Genomic DNA, 17632 nt, shown 5'->3' with positions numbered 1-17632 from the left:
TTCATTTTATATCATTTCATTTCATGTTAGATATTATTTGTTGTTTACACTTAGCTTACAAGTACAACTTTGGTGATCAATGATGATAAATGTTATCTATTGAATTTTGAGAGCTTGAAAGTTTAAGATTGATGAATCACGAGACTCAATATGTTGTATGTTACTATGTTACTAACTTGTGGACGTGGTTGATGAAGATTATAACTTCTAGATGATTGTTGTTATATGGTTCAATCTATGTTTTTTATGTTATTTATATCTAATTCATAATTCTACATGTTTTTGTTGACCTATATGTATCAAAATATAAATATATATATATATATATATATATATATATATATACACTCCGGGATTCGCGCCCAAACCGGGAGCTTTTGAAAATGTCGCTCCCGCACCCGTTTTTGCTCCCACTCCCAAGTAACACTAACCCAAGGTTTATTTCATGTCAAACTTGTTTTAGGGGCTTCATTAGTTAGAATTCATTGAGGTAGACCTCCTATAAATAGAAGTCACTTCACTTTCATTTTTCATCATCATTTGTGGAGAATTTGGCCTCCTGAGAGTATTTCATACTAGCTAAAAGTGTTGTATACTTGTGGAGATGTGATCTATTGTGGATGTTTTGCTTTTGTAGACTCTCTTGTTGTGGAGACATCATTTTGGGATAATAGAGGATTTTTTCATGTATTTCTTGTAAGTACTCTATATGTTGATTATCCTTTTATAGTTATCGCATGGAATGGTTGTTGTTAAGGTTTCTATGTTCTAGTTTTAATAAAATTTTCACTATGAAATCTTGGCAAAGTATTGTATGCATTATCCTAAAGAATGTATGACAATCCCTTGAATGAATCTTCATGTTAAGCTCTCTTCATGACTTTATCACCTCAAAGTGATAGTTAGGGCTTTCCTTGCCCTTACTCCACACTAGGGTTTGATTTCTCCATTAGTAGGTCTCACTTAGACTCCATCACCCAAAGATCAAGCACTAGCCATCCACATAGATGATCACACCATATAAATATCTTTTAAACTTATTTTCCTCTCTCCCTTACATTTTCCACCCTTCAAGGCAAGCCACTAGGCTAAGGCTATGGTGGATTTCAACTAGGAGTGTGCTAGCCTTTAGGAGCCTTCTTCACATCATTTGAGCCTCATTACATCAATGTTCATCCTTTTCCATAGCAAATTCTTCCATTTTAGGGTTGATGTCACGAGCCTTAGGTAAATTTTCCCTAGGGTAAGCCCTAGCCTAATCCTAGGCTTCAACTTAGGGCTTTTTGAAGGCTTGTTGCTCCAATTGTTGATCATATCTATCTTTAGCAAGCCTCCTCCTAGCCTTATGCACCTTTGTAGGCCTTTGTCCTTTCCTATTCATTAAACCCTAGATGATAAGTGCCCTAAATAAGCCTCTTGGAGGGTATGCTTTGCCTTGTTTTGTTGGATTGAGCCTTGTTCTTAAGTTGAGTGCCATTCCTAAGCCTATCCTTGTCACCTCTAAGCCATATATTTGAATATCTATTAGGTGACCTACATAGCGAAGCCTCCCTTGTGGTGAAAGTCCACTAAGGAGCAAGAAGTGGTGAGTTGTGGTGACAGTGGGCCTCCACCGCATGGTGTTGTCCCTTATTTTGGCTCTTGTCTTGTGAGGCCTCTCAAAATACTTGCTAGATTTTGAGGCAACAAGCCTTATTGGAAATTGGAAAAAAATACACTTAAATTTCCTAAAGCTAAACTGCATTTTTTCCTCATATTAGCAGCCAATAATTGATTGACACTCATCCCTTGTTTAAATTGCTCGAAATGTTTCAAAATTGACGTGTAGTGGTTGTGCATAATAGTATATAGTGTAGCTTGTTCTACTTACAAGCTTGGAGCAACTACAAATGTTATATATATGTGTGTGTGTGTGTGTGTGGATTATTGTCATCCCCAACTTGTCGTCCCATAACCCATCAACCATTTATCGACTATATGCAAGATTTATTGTCTTACAACTACCCATTGACTGAGCAATCTAATCTACTATCCGCCACCTACCGATTGACTAAGCAATTCAATCTATTGTCTACTAACTACATACATGATCGATTGTTGTTGACTGTATAGATGGATTTTTGTACGCCAACTTCCATCAACTATATAAATGAATCTATTATCCATCAACTGTATGCACAAAGTCATTGTCCTAACCATCTTGGTCACATTAACAAACTTAATTCCACCCCTAAGGTACCTTTAGTACCATAATTCAAATTGTTCATGAATGTCACATGCATACTACCATGTTATGAATCAATTAACATAATAAGGACAATAAAAATATGCATAAACAAATAGAATATATACACAACATGTACAGACAAGAATAAACACACCCTTGAGCATTTAAACACATAATGCAAACAATTATCTTTCGTAAATCATCGGCTAGATGCAGGCATTAAACATTCCACCCAGCCATAGACCTCATTATTCTTGAAGAATTTCAACCCCTACTCCACTATCAGTTTTCCTTATCATTCCATGCATTTAGTTTTAAATCCAAGCATGATAAAAATTCTAAAATCTGGAAATGACAATATTTTTTGAAAACACAAATTTAGAGATTTCACAACTGCGGAAATTGCAAAAATAAAACACAGTAAAATTATGACAGTCACACACCGAAAATAACACAGTGATTTTTGGTCAATGTGATCCTGGAAAAACCCCCCTACAACTCTTGGGGAAAACCATTTTGAGAGCTCTTCTTTATTTCTGAAAATGCTTTTACAAAAAAACTGAAATACACGGTAAAAATTCCAGCAACCACAAATTACAACTTATCTTGATTTATGTGCTTGAACTCCGCCTCAAAAATCATGCCAATCAGAAAACTGCCAAAACAAAAAAAAAAAAAATTCCAACAATAAAACAGCATTAAATGTTGTACCGCCTGCCTCAAAAATTGTGCTTGAAACCTGTTGTACGAACCGTACAAATTTTAGTAGTACGGCTACCTCGGAAATCGTGCCCAAAACCTACCTCAAAATTTGTGCCCATGTTGTTGCCCCTCTTCCTCGATTCTTGTGCCATTCTCCTTATCTATGGTTTTGCCTTGGGATGTGTGCCGATAAATGTTGTTGCCCAAATTTGCTGAAATGTCTTCTTACTGCTCTCCTTCACTTCCTCACAGTTCAAAAATTTTCTCCTTGCTCTCTCTTCTCTTTCTCTCAAATGCTCATGAAAGAATGAATTGATCTTTTTCTCTTCTCTTCTCCTTTTACTCTCTAAATGACCTTTTGAGTTACCATAAGATCTAATGGTTGGGATTCATTTAGATCTAGGGATGAGAATAAATATGCATTTAATTCTCACTTTTTATTTTTTAACTCACCCACCTAAATAAAGACCCACTTAGCCTTTTATTTCCATAGTCACTTTTTCACTTTTTAATTCTTCAATGACTTTAATAAAGTCACCTTTAAATTAGAATGTAATTTTACCACTTATAAAGTCACTTTTAAATTAAATTGACTTTACCACTTATAAAGTCACTTTAGGAAAAGTACAAATAAATTTGGACACATTTCCCTAGGCCAAAGATCAAAGCCTTAGGGAACCACTTGTCCTATGGTACCCAAATTTTAACAATCCCTCTTACCAAGGAAAGTGTTGCTCACCACTCCCATCTTGTCTTTGAAGTAGACATGCTTGCCCCGTGGTAAGGCTTTGGTGAAAATTTCCACTACGTACTCATTTGTGGAAATATACTCAAGCTTGACAGCTCCCTTTTGGACATAGTATCTAATGAAGTGATAATTGATCTCAATATGCTTTGACCTGTCATGAAAAACTGGATTCTCCGTGAGTTTTATGCAACTCTGATTATCACAGTAAATTACTGAAGGTCTCAATCCCTGACCAAATAGACCAAACAACATCTTGCGAAGCCATATGGCCTCACAACTAGCCAAACTAGCAGCCATATACTTTGCCTCAGCTAAGCTCAATGCAAATGATTGTTTTTTCCGGCTGATCCACGACACAACTGCCGAACCCAACCCAAAACAACACCCGGAAGTACTCTTCCTATCTGAAGCACAACCTGCCCAATCTAAATCTGTGTACCCTACCTATCTCACTCCATAACCCTGTCTATAATCTAGAGAAAAATTCACAGTCCCCTCCAAGTAACGAAGAATGTGCTTTGCAACGACCCAGTGCACTCTCTTGGGCTCACACATGAACTGACTCATAGTGTTAACTTCTAGTTAGTGATCATAGGTGTAGACATGGGTTTGCAGTCCTCCATGTGAAATATGCGCAAAACATATATCTGGTCGAGTGTTGACCAAATACATCAATTTACCAATCAGTGGTAGAGTAGGATCCACCAACTCGGAATCAGAAGCGTGAAGCTTCTTCCAATTAGTGATAATAGGTGTAGACATGGGTTTGCAGACCTCCATGTGAAATCTACTAAGAATATCGACGACGTACTTCCCTTGTCCCGGGAAGAAATGCCCCTCTTTCTGCCACACCTCCAATCCCAGAAAATAATGCATCATGCCGATATCTTCATTTCAAACTTTGAAGCAAGATCTCTCTTGCAACCCTCAATGAGTCTCTCTGCACCAGTGATGATCAAGTCATCAACATACAACACCAAAATGAGAGGCTCCTCACCCACCACAATGAAGTATAGGTTCGGATCAGCCTCACTCTTTGTGAAACCCAACTGTTGCAAGTATGTATCAATCCTCGAGTACCAAGCTCTAGGAGCTTGCTTTAGGCCATAGAGTGCCTTTTTCAATCTGCATACATAGGACTCCTTCCCATGCACCTCAAAGCCCTACAGTTGCTCAATATAAACCTCCTCCTGAATGAAGCCATTGAAAAATGCGGTCTTCACATCCATTTGGTGGATCTTCCAACCCATATTTGCTGCAATCGATATAATGGAGTGAATAGATGTATACCGAGCTACGGGAGCGAAAGTCTCCTCATAGTCAACTCCCTCTACCTGTGAGAACCTTCTCACCACAAATCGAGCCTTGAACTTCTCGATGCTGCCATCTGCAGCATGCTTTATCTTGTAGAGCCATCGGGAAGTAACAATTGATTTACCTTCAAGCCTCGGCACTACCTCCCAAACATCATTCTTCATAATAGAAGAATACTTCTCCATCATGGCCTCTCTCTAGACCTGCTGATTAGCTGCCTCCTCATAACTAGAAGGCTCAGAGTCAACAATGCTTATTACTAATGCCATATAACTACATAACCGCTCAGGTGGTTTACTCTCTCTAACCTGTCTCTTTGGCCCAACAACTGATGTGGCCTCGCGCAAGGTATCTTGAAGCCACTTGGGCTTCCTCTTCCCTGAGCATACTTCTCCCACCGGAGTGAAAGAATCCTCATCATCATCAAAAGCCTGAACTCCTGAAGACCTGCCAACTAACCTCATGCCTGAATCTGTGCCTGTAGATGTTGAAGCACCGTGCGAACAGTCCATTAGTGGACTACCCTATGAACCGCTCTGTGGACTACCCTGCATGCTGCCCGAAGAACCACCCACCTAACTCTAAGAGCCATTGCTCACTGATGGACCTGACACTGTAATCAATGTACCTCCTGATCCCTGTGACTGACTCAGCTTCTCCTGAGGGTCTAGTGACTCTGGATACTCTAACTCCCGTGACCTCCTAAAAGCTCTCTCCTCCTCGAACTTCACATCCCGCCTGACAACCACTTTCCTCTGCGCAGGAATATAAATCTGATAAGCTTTCGAGGTCTCGCTATAAGCCACAAAGACGCCCTTGTCTACAGTGGGCTCTAGCTTGTTCCTGTTCTCCTTGGGGACATAGGAATATGTAAGGCACCCAAATTCACTCTTGGTCTTCAAGAAATAAATTCAAGTCTTCTTGGAGTGGTCATCAATGACTAAAACATAGTACTCATAGCCACTCAAGGATACATGAGACATCCGACCACTCACATCAGTATGAATCAAGTCAAGGATCCCGATCGCTCTTCTGTCACTGCTGGGAAAAGGGGATCTCGCAAACTTCCCCATAACACATCCTCTGCATACATCAAGGTGATCAGAACTGAAATCTGGCACACTAGTGGTGATCTCCCACAATGTACTCAAGGCCCCATGATATATGTGCCCCATCTTGTGGTGCAAAATCTCACCCAACTCTAAACTGCTAGATCTGTTGTTGGTCCTGTCTCGGGTGTTGCTACTCAATGCCATGAGGGGATGGAATGAGAACTTGTACACCTTGTCATGGCGCACACCAATCACTCTAACTGAAGAAGCTGGAGTTCCCCTAAGATATATAAGCGACTGCCCTCTCTTGAACAACACATCATACCCTCTGTCCTCAAGTGCTGAGACAGATATCAAGTTCTTCTTCATTCCAGACACATATAGAACATCTGACACTTTCAAGGGAGGTTTGGGTTTTAACCATGTTGTCATCACCAAGTACTACCTTCATATCAGTATCATCCTTTGAAAGCTCTAAGAAGTACTCTCTAACTCCTGTCATGTGGTGGGAAGTGCCACTATCAACATACCAAATGCTAGAAGATGCTCTGCTAGTAGGGGAGAGTGCACACTCCCTCTGAACCTGTATGGCAGGTGATCCTGCACTAGTGGCCTCGCAAGCTATGAACCCAAACTCCTGATCAAAGCTCTCTGAGAAGCTCTCTGCCAGAAATCCTGAGTGGAAACCCAGTCGGGGGGACCTGAGAGGCAAAGCCACTCCAACCTAGACCGAGGGGGCAAGAGATTAGAACTATCGCAGGCATGTTGCTAGAATCAAGGAGGGGTTGCAAGTTAGCTTGGGCTGGGAAGGGATGACCTGTATACAAACATTGGTAAGGGGGATGGGAACAAAGGCGGTCCAAGGGGTAAGGGACAAGGACCTTCCCTTTTGGCATTGCGGGGTTTGGCCCAACCCAGCATGAATACGGTGAGGAATGGACGAGAGAAGAATCATGTAATGGCAATGTGGTGTATAACGAAAAGTCTGTGTTTTATTCTAATTTATTCTAGGTGTCATCAGTGTTCTGGAAAACAGGTTATGGCAGGAGCTACGAGAGGTCAGGGGCGTGGCAAGAGAGAGGCTCGACAACCAGGAAAGATAAGGGGTCGAGCACGTCGAAAACATGCAAGGGCCGAAAATCAATAGAAAACCTCATCACCGAAGTTGCAGAGGCTTACTGCGAGGGGACGAATGCCGGCATCCGAAAATTGCTGGAAGAATGGGAAGAGGAGGTAAAATGAGGAAGCGAGACGAAGGAAGAGATGGATAACTAGAGGACTCTAGTTCCGGATCTAGGTAACACCCATGGGAGAATCACATAGTTCAAGCAAACACTATACTTGTATTGGTTAATGAAGAGTTTACTAGGCAAGGCAGTGGAGCAGATATCCGTGGGCATGGCGGTGACTCTACAAGGAATGCCAAACTATAAGAAGGATATGGAGAAAATACTCTTCTATCTGCATAAACAGGATATCAAGATGGACAGAATCAACCGTCACATCCCTTGCATTTTGTCGTTGTATGGTATGCATCTCCCGTCGCATCTACCTCAGAGGATCAAAAAAATTAGACTCCTAACCATGCATAACTTTGTTTCATGCGGTTAGCTTTTACTTTTCATGTTGCAAGTGTTAGTTTTTTCAGTTATGTAGTGTATGGACATGAGATAGAGACATATCTAGCCTGGCTGGAAAGGTTAAGACAGTATTGTTTTTGGATGGCTTATAACGCTGACCGGTGGCCAACAGACTTGGTTTCCCTTCGGGGCAAGTTAAGGCCCCCTAGTTAATCTGTGTGGTGTAAACTTGCTAATCATATGATAGAAAATGGAATGGACCTGCCAAGCTTAACAAAAAAAAAATGTTACCCTAGATCCAACAAACTGAATAAGATACCTGTATTCAGATTGTTCTAAGAGAGCTAATGATTGATAGTTTTCACATAATATTAAGCAGAAATTAAAACAATGTTACCATAAATTCATGAAGAGGAACACCACCGCAAATTGAAACCCCAAATACTTTTGCATTTATTCCAGAAAATAGACAAGAGAGCTTGAGATCTTAGTACACAATTCAAAGATCGAATGAAACAATACACTGACACCGACCTCTAATTTATAGATAAATTCTCCAACGACTAATTCGCCTGATCCCCGTCAAAGTAATCTCGACAGTTGAAAAAGATTTGATTATTTAATCTCGTTCGTCGAGGTTATTTATTTTTTGAGGAATTATTTCAAATTTTTCATTTAATTCCTTTTTAATTATCTCAAAAATAGTAATTTTGAGTTAATTACCTCAAAAAATTGACTTTGACTTAACTACCAAGGTCCAACGGTCCAAGATTTCTTAAAATTTTCAATATTCCCATGGCCACCTTTAAAAAAATATTTCTTTAAGACCCACGAATTTTGCCTTTTGAGAATTTAAATTTATCTAGGACATAAAATTAATTAAATTTCTGGCTTAGGATTTTTAATTTAATTTGGCCAGAAAATTTAATTAATTGACTTATGAGGGGATTAATTATTTTTCCAACCCTCTAATACTTAGCCATGGTGTCTAATTATGAGGGACCATGCACTAAATATTTTTTACATCAAGATTTTACATTTTAATACATGAAGGGGGAAAACCCGTTCGTTATAGACCCTCAAAAATACTCATTTCTGCGACACAAAATATAATCCAGTAGACCAAGTGACTTGTAATAAAATAATCTAACCAATTAGCTAGGATTATTCCCAAATCACTTTTACATAGACTCGATCTAAAACACTAGGACTCACCTAAGATCTTAGCGACAAAATCCACTCTTGCTTTATGGTAAAAGTGGAGGGAAAAACTTTGTCGATCATTTGTGTCTAAAGACACAAATGAATCACTGAGACAAAAAAACTCCTAGAATGGAGATCGTCACCAAAACCAAAGGTTTACCTAGGCTGTTACATACAGACGCGGTCGGTTGATGATGAAGTCTGAATGGCACGGACACTCGAACATGATGGATCCCTTTTGCGAAAAAAGGGTTGTACTGCTATGGGGTAGCAATACACAGAATGGTCAACAAGTTGAAGACTCCAATCCAGTTTAATTTTCAAAACTTGAGTGAGGATTACACCACCTAAAGCTAGGAACTCTCCTATATATTGATTTAGCATGCTTTTAGGGTTTCTATTCTTGGATATTTCCTTCATACACTTCCATTCTCATTCTATAAGAGATAAAAAGCTGATTGAGATAGGTTGATGGGTTATTTGAGACCATTAATTTATTGATTCTTCTATCTCCTCTCTCTTCAATCCTTATATCTCAGATACTTGAACAAGCTTCCGTGTTGATCATCTCATTGTACCCCCAAAGCATTACGAGTAAAACACTTGAGAAGGGATCATCAATCCCGAAGAGTCCATTGGATTATCAATCTAATATATTCCAACTTTGTACTTACAACTCTAAAATTAAGGTGAAACTCTTCTGGTGGCCAACTATTTACCGTGGATGAGTTTGATGATTTGACATGGAATTTTCTAAATTAAAGAGCTTCAAGTAACACTCCCCTTACTAGTTTTATTATATTTTCTTTCTCTCAACACGTACCTGAACCCACATAATGGAAATGTACCATGCAACAGCTTCATCTATGTTGCTCAAATTAGAGATTTACCTCGATTTCAGGTACAGCAATCTGATTTTAACATGAAAAAAAAACCAACAATTAAAAAGCCTCAATAAGATTGCATTTAAAGTGGGCCCACCAGAATACCTAAAACAACTAATCCTTAGTACTGCTCCTTTTATACCTTTAAGCCCTGATCCCTTCAGGCTCCCTTATACATTTTCAATTTTGCCTGCAAACTTGGAAGATACCAGCAGAGATGAACAAAGGAAGTAGGGCAATTTTCATTGTTATTATTGCAGGATATTGGTATCCTTGCCAGAGGTTCAACATTAAGCATTCTTCATCATTATCAGCATTCCTGTCCCCAAATACCAAAAGTTCAATTTCATCAAGAAGTTTCAAGATTTTTGTCATTTCCACATCGAATCTGGAAATGGAAGGAATGTCAATTTTTTATGTTGAAACATGGATTTCAATTGATGAATGGTTGCACACTGGAAATATTGAATAGACTTTGAATCATGCTCATTTTCATTAATGCTAGTTCTCCCTTTCTCATATACTATCATATATATTAAATTTGATATATGTACCCCCATCCCCTATTTCAGAAAAGTGGCATGCCTGCACTTGTTCCTATGTACTCGTCGTACCTTGGCAACTTATCTTAAAATCGATAGTAGTCCCACCCTAAGTCTAGTAAACACTATCCCATACTGAGAGGGATTGTGCAAGATGACACTGGCCCCTTCCCTACATGTGCATCCAATCTCTTCTAGTTTCAAGTGATAACAAGATATATATAAGCAAGTTAATGCTACAGAAGGCAGTCTATGTAAGGCCAATTTTGAGTCAAAATAAAAATCAAACAGTGTTTATTACCTGTAACTCACAGAAATTATAGCTTTATTACATAAATCAAAATATTTTTGTTAGTAAATAAAAACACTGGTATGAAAGGTAATTGATCTCTTCATGACTTTTTAATTGTTGTATCCTTGTTCACTTGGCTCAAGAAATGATTGTACCTTTGAGACTTTGTTTCTATGTATTGGCATGGTTTTCTCCTTTCTTTTACAGGAGACTTACTTGTAACTGCTTCTATCTCATATCTTTGGTGTTGATGCCATTATGGGTTGCAGTGTTGAGGTTTTTCTTACTGAAGAAATGATTTTGTTCCTTCAACAGCAAGGAAGGACAACTCTGTCCAAAATTGCTGATCCAGGATCCACTACCATTTGGAAACAGATATGGCTAAATGCTGATCAATTGGGTCTACCTGAGGGTTGGAATCTGAGATGGTGGAGATTTGTTCATACTCTGGTTAGTGCCCACATTAGACTAACTAATAACAGGGATGAATTGGTTAAGGTGTATAACCCTTCGAATGGCTACTGTGACACTCACCAATGATATCAAGACCTTATTATTGCAAATCAGGTCCAGAACCAAGAATGTTGGTCGAAGCCAACTATGCGAGCTTGAGGCCCCTCCAAAAGGCAATGTCAATGGAAAGCTTTTGATGTGGAATGTGCTACAGAAAAGTAATATGAATGGGTCAGGCCTGTGTTTTGTGTGCAAAGAGAATAATTAAGATACACATCTCTTTGTTCAGTGCAGGTTCACAAAGGCGATCTGGTTTGAGGTGGCTCAAGTTTTCCACATTCAAGAACCTTGAGAAAAAGAAAGGGTGGTTACTTGTTTCCAAGAGTGGTTTGTTAGACGCAGTTTAAAATCTTTAAGAACTCTCTTTCAATAGTGAACAGCAGAATATGGGCTGCACAAACTTCTAATATCTTTGAGGGAAGGTTTATTCAACTAGAAGGGGTGGCATCCAGGGAAGGAATTCCTTTCAATTCATACCTCTCGAGGCCAAATATTGTTTCTGTAAGACAGGTGGGTCCTTTGGTTTTTTATTACAGTTAACCATGAGCATTTTTTGATGGGACATGCTAGGGAAATGATAACATATGCAGTTTGGGTTTTGCGGTTATGTCTTTGAACATTATTTATTTTCCTTCAGAGCATATGTTGGGTATGGAACAAACAATCACATTGAATTTCCAGCTTTGCTTTATGTACTGAAATTTTCCAGTTCTAAAGACTTGCATCAGATACAGGGGGGCTCATCCCTAGTTATTAATTTGATGAAGAACAATATTCAGATGCACAATGTCAACCTAGTGGCTCTGGCACATCATGTCAAAGAAATATCTTTGACTCTCTTGCAGATGAGTTACCAGCATATTTACCAAGAACAGATTGGCAAGGCAGATTCTTTGTGCAAGGAATTTCTGTGACTGACAGATGGATCATATCAATTAGTTACACACAAAGGCTCCTCTGAGTCTTTGACAAATTGACTGTTAAAACATATTATTGTAAGCTGGTAGTGGTTGATGTATCCTTTTTGGAAGTGGTTTTAGTTTTATAGTTTTTGAACCTCTTTAGAGCAGAATTTAACTGTTGATGTACAGAGCAGATGCGTTTTTGTCAAGACCTTTAAACAGTGCTATTTTGGATGTTGCTTTTTGGCTGCGTGGAATGCACCTTCAAATTGTTCTTTCTTTTTGACTCAAATATAAAGTACGTTTCTCCCTGGGGAAAAAGCCTCTATCTCTATCCACGTCATTATTTTTTTGTATGTAAGCCATGAAGTTATCTCTTGTCATATTTCTAGTTGCCTACTTATTTCATACAATGTGGCATCTGTGCTCACTGCTAACCACAATAATTTTTCTTGTGATATCTTAAAACATATATCCCTTGGACATTATAGAAAATTAGAATAGCTGACAACTGTTGTGTCTAAGTTATGTCTTTTCTATTTAGGAACATGTTCGAATCATAAGAATTACAACTAAATACTCTTAAACGTCTTTCAAAGCTTCCTTAGATGCCTATGTCCAAAGTATTTTGATTCTTTTGGCTTACGACATTCTGTTGTGGGAGAAAGATGTTATATATTATGTGTTGATGCCATATGCGTTGTAAAAATATGAAGTAGGTACTCACCACCACAATTTGACTTGATGTTAATACTTAATATTTCCCCACGATGATTCTCCAAGCTCCAACAAGCCCCAGGGTTTAATTTTGCTTAAACACATGAAAAGTTAATTATTTTGCCTTCCAACAATATACCCATGTCTTCCTTGAGAAATGATCAATAGATGTAACAAGATGTGTTGCCCTAATTGGAGACTGCACACTGAGAACCAACTAAATCAATATGCACCAGCTCCAAATGTGCTACAGATCTACTTGATCCGTCCCTTTGGAATTCACACGTGCATTCACCCTTTTGTACTACAAACAAACTGTAAACCATCTACCATATGAAGTCCTTCTGTAATTTAGAGCTTCAAAATTTGATCATTCAAATGAACATAATTTTGATGCCATAATTTCAAAAATTTCTTGAAATTAACTACGTAAAATCTTTTGAAACGTCCAGCATTTTGAGTGGACACCCACCCAACATCAGGGACAATAAGAGCTAAAGTATTACAAAAGAGTGCTAAATTGCTAATGAATAGATTTATATGGTAAAGTCTGGAGAAAGCAGTTGAAAAATTAAGTGTTGTTGTAAATGAATATTAAAATAAATAACGTTAAACATTAAAAATAATAAACTAGTTGTTCTGAGTGCAAGAAAGCTTTTAATTAACCAATTTAGCCATTGTGAAAACGCAAAAGGTTTAATTAGTTAATATTGAAAGAAAACAAATTAAGCCTGTGAATATCGGGATACCCCATGGTTGTATCGAATTTTTTGTTGCCAAATGAGCAAAGAAAATCCTACTCACACATTTGGATACCACCTTATACTTTTATCTTATCATGTATACTTTTATCACAAGAGATCTCCATCATAATAAATATTAAAACTAATAAATTAGTTGTGATGAGTGCAAGAAAGCTTTTAATTAACCAACTTAGCAATTGTGAAAACACAAAAGCAACTCATAAACATTGAAAGGAAAAAAAAAATTAGGCCCATGATTACCGCATGGTTGTATGGGATTTTTTGTTACAAAATGAGCAAAGAAACTATGCAATCCTACTCACAAATTTGGCTACCACCTTATACTTTTATCTTATCACAAGAGATCTCCATCATAATAATTCCTTGCCCCTCTACTTCATAACCTCAATCATCTCCAAGTATGTATTTCTAACCTTCTTCTATGCATTCAAATATTGTCGACCACTCTCCTTTGGAAGGGCATGTGTTTTAACATTGAAATGCACCATAAATTATTTCAATGTGTCTTGAAGAACAAAATATATAAATAGGTTTCTAAAAATAAGCATAACAGCTATAGAAATATCAAGATTTATCTAGCCCTAAGCTAGTCCACAAATAATATTATTCCAAAATAGAATTGACTGATACAAGTCCGTTGCTATATAGGAATAACTTGGTTCACTTATAACTTTTATGAACTTTCCATCTAAAATTTGAACATCTAAAAAAGCATATTTAATTTGACTTGACTATAACAATAACTCAGAGTAAAATCTGAATAGATAAAGCATAAAGACATCACGTATCATAAACAAGAAAAGCTTCGAGAAACTCACCTCTTTTCACATACAAATTTTTCTTAGCCATTTCCGCACGCAAAATAGAATTTGTTTCAGCATCAAATACCAAATTCTAGTGCACAAAACATCAAATCTTAGGTTGGTCATACACTGTAGTTTATAAACCAACCCATTATGAAGAACAATTAAGGTTACACTTATATAAAGATTTGGACTTAGTGACTCACCTGAAGAGCATCTCTAGCTTGCATTGCCATTTGTGATGTGGTGAAAAGTGCAAAACCCATCGCCTGGTCACCTTTGAAATTTAATTGTGATGCTTCATAACCTGGCCACCATCTTAACAGATTTTGGAGTTCTCGTTCCTTCACATCTTTTGGAAATCCTAGCACAAATATTGTCCTGACCTGCAAGAAGAGGATGAGTTTAAAAAATCAGTAAGGCAATATAAAAAACATGGAACTTAATCATTCGGGAAAATTTTGACTCCAAGAAGTGATGTTTTCAATTCAAGTTAGTTAAATTCGAAAATTAAACACCATTTCCCTGATATTAGCAGCAATTTCAGAAATCAGAATACCACATTCCACCTTAAAATAGAACTTGGCTGGAGCAGGAATTCTAGTGGTGACTCAAAATAAATTTGGTCTTGCTGGGACAATGGTCCAAAGATGACTTGGCTGTTCATAATTTGTTGATATGCCAATGGATCTCAGTTCATTGGTAAGGTCAGCAGAGTATTAACTTTTAAGCCACCCACCGGGGTTCCATTCTCACTGTGGTCTACCCCACCTAAATGGAATGTCCCAAGTAAAGGATGACAACAGGTGCAAGTACTGAGCAATTTCATCAGAACTCTAATTTAGTTATATGACATTTTCCTAATACACAAGGATTTAAGTGATCTGCATATCAAATTCAATCTTAAAATGGTGTGTGGTTACAAACGCAAATATTTCTAAAGAACAAATTTAAGCAAACGTACCTGACAATAAAGAAACTAGTTGAAAGTGGTGGAGAAATATATTTGGAAAGAAGATTGTTCAAGCAAAACAGGAAGCAAACAAGAGATAGACATATGCTTCCTGTTATCTCTTAAAGAACTCCCCCATTTCATTGGAATGTCTAGTCACTAGTCATGTACGACCATTTAAAGAGATCACATTTGAGCACCAGATACAAGTCATGGTTCAAAATGAACCAGGTTTGCTTAGACATTGATCCAAAGGTCCCTCAGCTGTTTGTAAGTTCTCAATATGCCAATGTACCTTGGCCTAGTAGTGAGGTCAACGCAAAGTTGCCTCAGCTGTTTGTAAGTTCTCAATATGCCAATGTACCTTGCCCTATCGGTGAGGTCAAAGCTGTATTAAGCCACCGTGCACCCACAAAGGTTCCATTCTCACCACTATCTGACCTACCCAAATGGCATGTTTCAAAGAAGGGATGAGACCAGCTGCAAGTACCGAGAGATTTTGGCAGAATTCTAATTTAGCCAAATTAAAAAGTAAACAACAGTTTTGCAACACACGGGTATTTCAGAGATTTGAAAATCATATTCGATTTTAGAGTTGTGGGTTTACAAACGCAGATACTTCCAAGAACAAATCAAAGCAAATGTAATTGCCAATAATAAAAAATTAGTTGCAAGTGGTGAAAAAATGTGTTTGCGGAAACAATTGTTCCAACCAAAGAGGAAGCATCCAAGAGACAGACAAATGATTCCGCTTGTCTCTTAAAGCAATCCATCAAGTCCCAGGTCGGAAATCTCTGTCATGTAAGAAGAGATCACATAAAACCTGAAATACAAGTGGTAGTTCAAAATGGGCCAAACGCTGGAACATTGATACCAGGTTGCATTAGCTGACCATAATTTTCGTCTGAGTTAAACATTCCCATGGATGCTAAACAGAGCATTAATCCATTCCCAAGGATTCCATTCTCACAGTAGTCTGCCAAACCGAGTCACATGTCTCAAAAAACCAGAGATGAGACAGTGTGCCAGACTTGATAGGACGTTGGATCAAAGTTGCGTTAGCTGTTCGTAATTTCTCTATATGCCAATGTACCATGGCTCATTTGTTGAGCCCTTAAATCACTTGAGAAGTCGACATAGTATTAAGCCACTAGCCGGGGTTCCATTCTCGCACCTGTTCAACTCCACCCAAATAATATGTCCCGAAAATGAAAGGGATGAGACCAGGTGCAAGTACTTGGAGATTTTAGCGAAATAGTTAACCCTCAGACCTGGGTCTAAAGCCGAAGGAATTCCTTTTAGCCAGCCCTTCAATCTCGCTTATGATAAAACCAGCTTATTTTATGTAAAATCCATGATTTCCCTATTTAAAGGGTCTTCTTTTGAAGGTTGTGGCTAACTCTTTGACCACAGCTTTCAAATGTTATGAAATGCAATGTCATCAAGATTAAACTAATGCGAGGTGTTATTTGAGACTAATTAAACAAATATCCCATTCTGGACGATTTCTGTTTGTATTTGAACAGTAAAGATCTTGTGGGCACCCATAGCAGGCACTGACCCTCGACTTTCCACAAACCCTGGCACCTGATTGGAATAGGTTTTTGCAGAGACTCGAACTGCTGCCATATCAACCATTGCATATTCATATGCACACGCCTTAAGCGCTAGGGGGGGCGGGGACCGGGGTGGGGAATACGACAACCCAGAAAGAGAAATACAACAACCAAGAAAAAAGTATACAAGAATTTTTACCAGAATCCCAGAAAAAGGAGGGTTGTGAAATGTAACTGTATAAAATAAAATTTTCAAACAAAAATAATAGTTCAATGGCCCGCAAACACACAGAGGAGGAACCGTAGCTGAATAAATAAGCACAGTGTGCCTTGAAAATAGAGGCATGATGCAGAGTGCCCTGCGAAATAGGTACGCGTACCTCTTCCATGAGGTTGTGTGATGGATAAGGTGAGTCCGCTTGCATAGAAGCCGCTGAAGCGATAGATGCCCATGGCTGATGGTACTGATGATGAAGCCCTGTTCCTGCCATGGCGCGATGGATTTGCAGAGAACAAAACCGTCGTCTTCTCCACACACGAGCGGACGAAGAGATGAATATCAAAATGGAAAGTCTCTAGAGTACCCTAGTAGAGTAGAGTGGCTTTGGCTTTTTCAGACTCTTAATGTTGGGAGAGAGTTAATAATTGGAATTGATGTTTTAGTAGCGTAGAGTGACTTTTTCATACTCCTAATTGTTCGGAGAGACTTAATAATTGGAATTGATGTTTATGCGAAGACTACATAAAGCATAAATAAGCATCTACACTCGTTCGTTGTAAAATTTTACCGAGCATGGTTGTATTTTTATATAAAAATTATTGTTATATTTTTATAGAGGACGTCTATAGTATTTGGTTTGTGTTGCCTTTAGTTTTGAGTT

At 38.2% G+C, this 17632-nt stretch overlaps 1 protein-coding gene across 2 annotated transcripts in view; it reads right to left on the bottom strand.

Annotated features, from left to right (window-relative positions):
* Positions 1–17385, bottom strand: part of LOC149145352 (RNA-binding (RRM/RBD/RNP motifs) family protein) — a 32533-nt gene extending 15148 nt beyond the window's left edge. Inside the window, exons 1-3 of one of the 2 annotated variants that reach the window (XM_089453230.1) lie at positions 17132–17385; positions 14450–14629; positions 14259–14334 (exon numbers count right to left, since the gene is read on the bottom strand). In XM_089453230.1, coding sequence (XP_089309356.1) covers positions 14259–14334; positions 14450–14629; positions 17132–17242 — 367 coding nt within the window. In that variant the 5' untranslated portion in view covers positions 17243–17385. The remainder of the gene's footprint in view (positions 1–14258; positions 14335–14449; positions 14630–17131) is intronic. The other variant, XM_089453229.1, reaches the window with a different exon arrangement.
* Between the last annotated feature and the right edge of the window lie 247 nt (positions 17386–17632).

This window comes from Pinus tabuliformis, chromosome X (assembly GCF_031772625.1).
Source record: "Pinus tabuliformis cultivar Carrire ecotype Pingquan chromosome X, CPIR1, whole genome shotgun sequence".
Taxonomy (NCBI): Eukaryota; Viridiplantae; Streptophyta; class Pinopsida; order Pinales; family Pinaceae; genus Pinus; species Pinus tabuliformis.
Note: the sequence above shows the minus strand (reverse complement) of the source record. Positions and strands in the feature narration are given on the sequence as shown.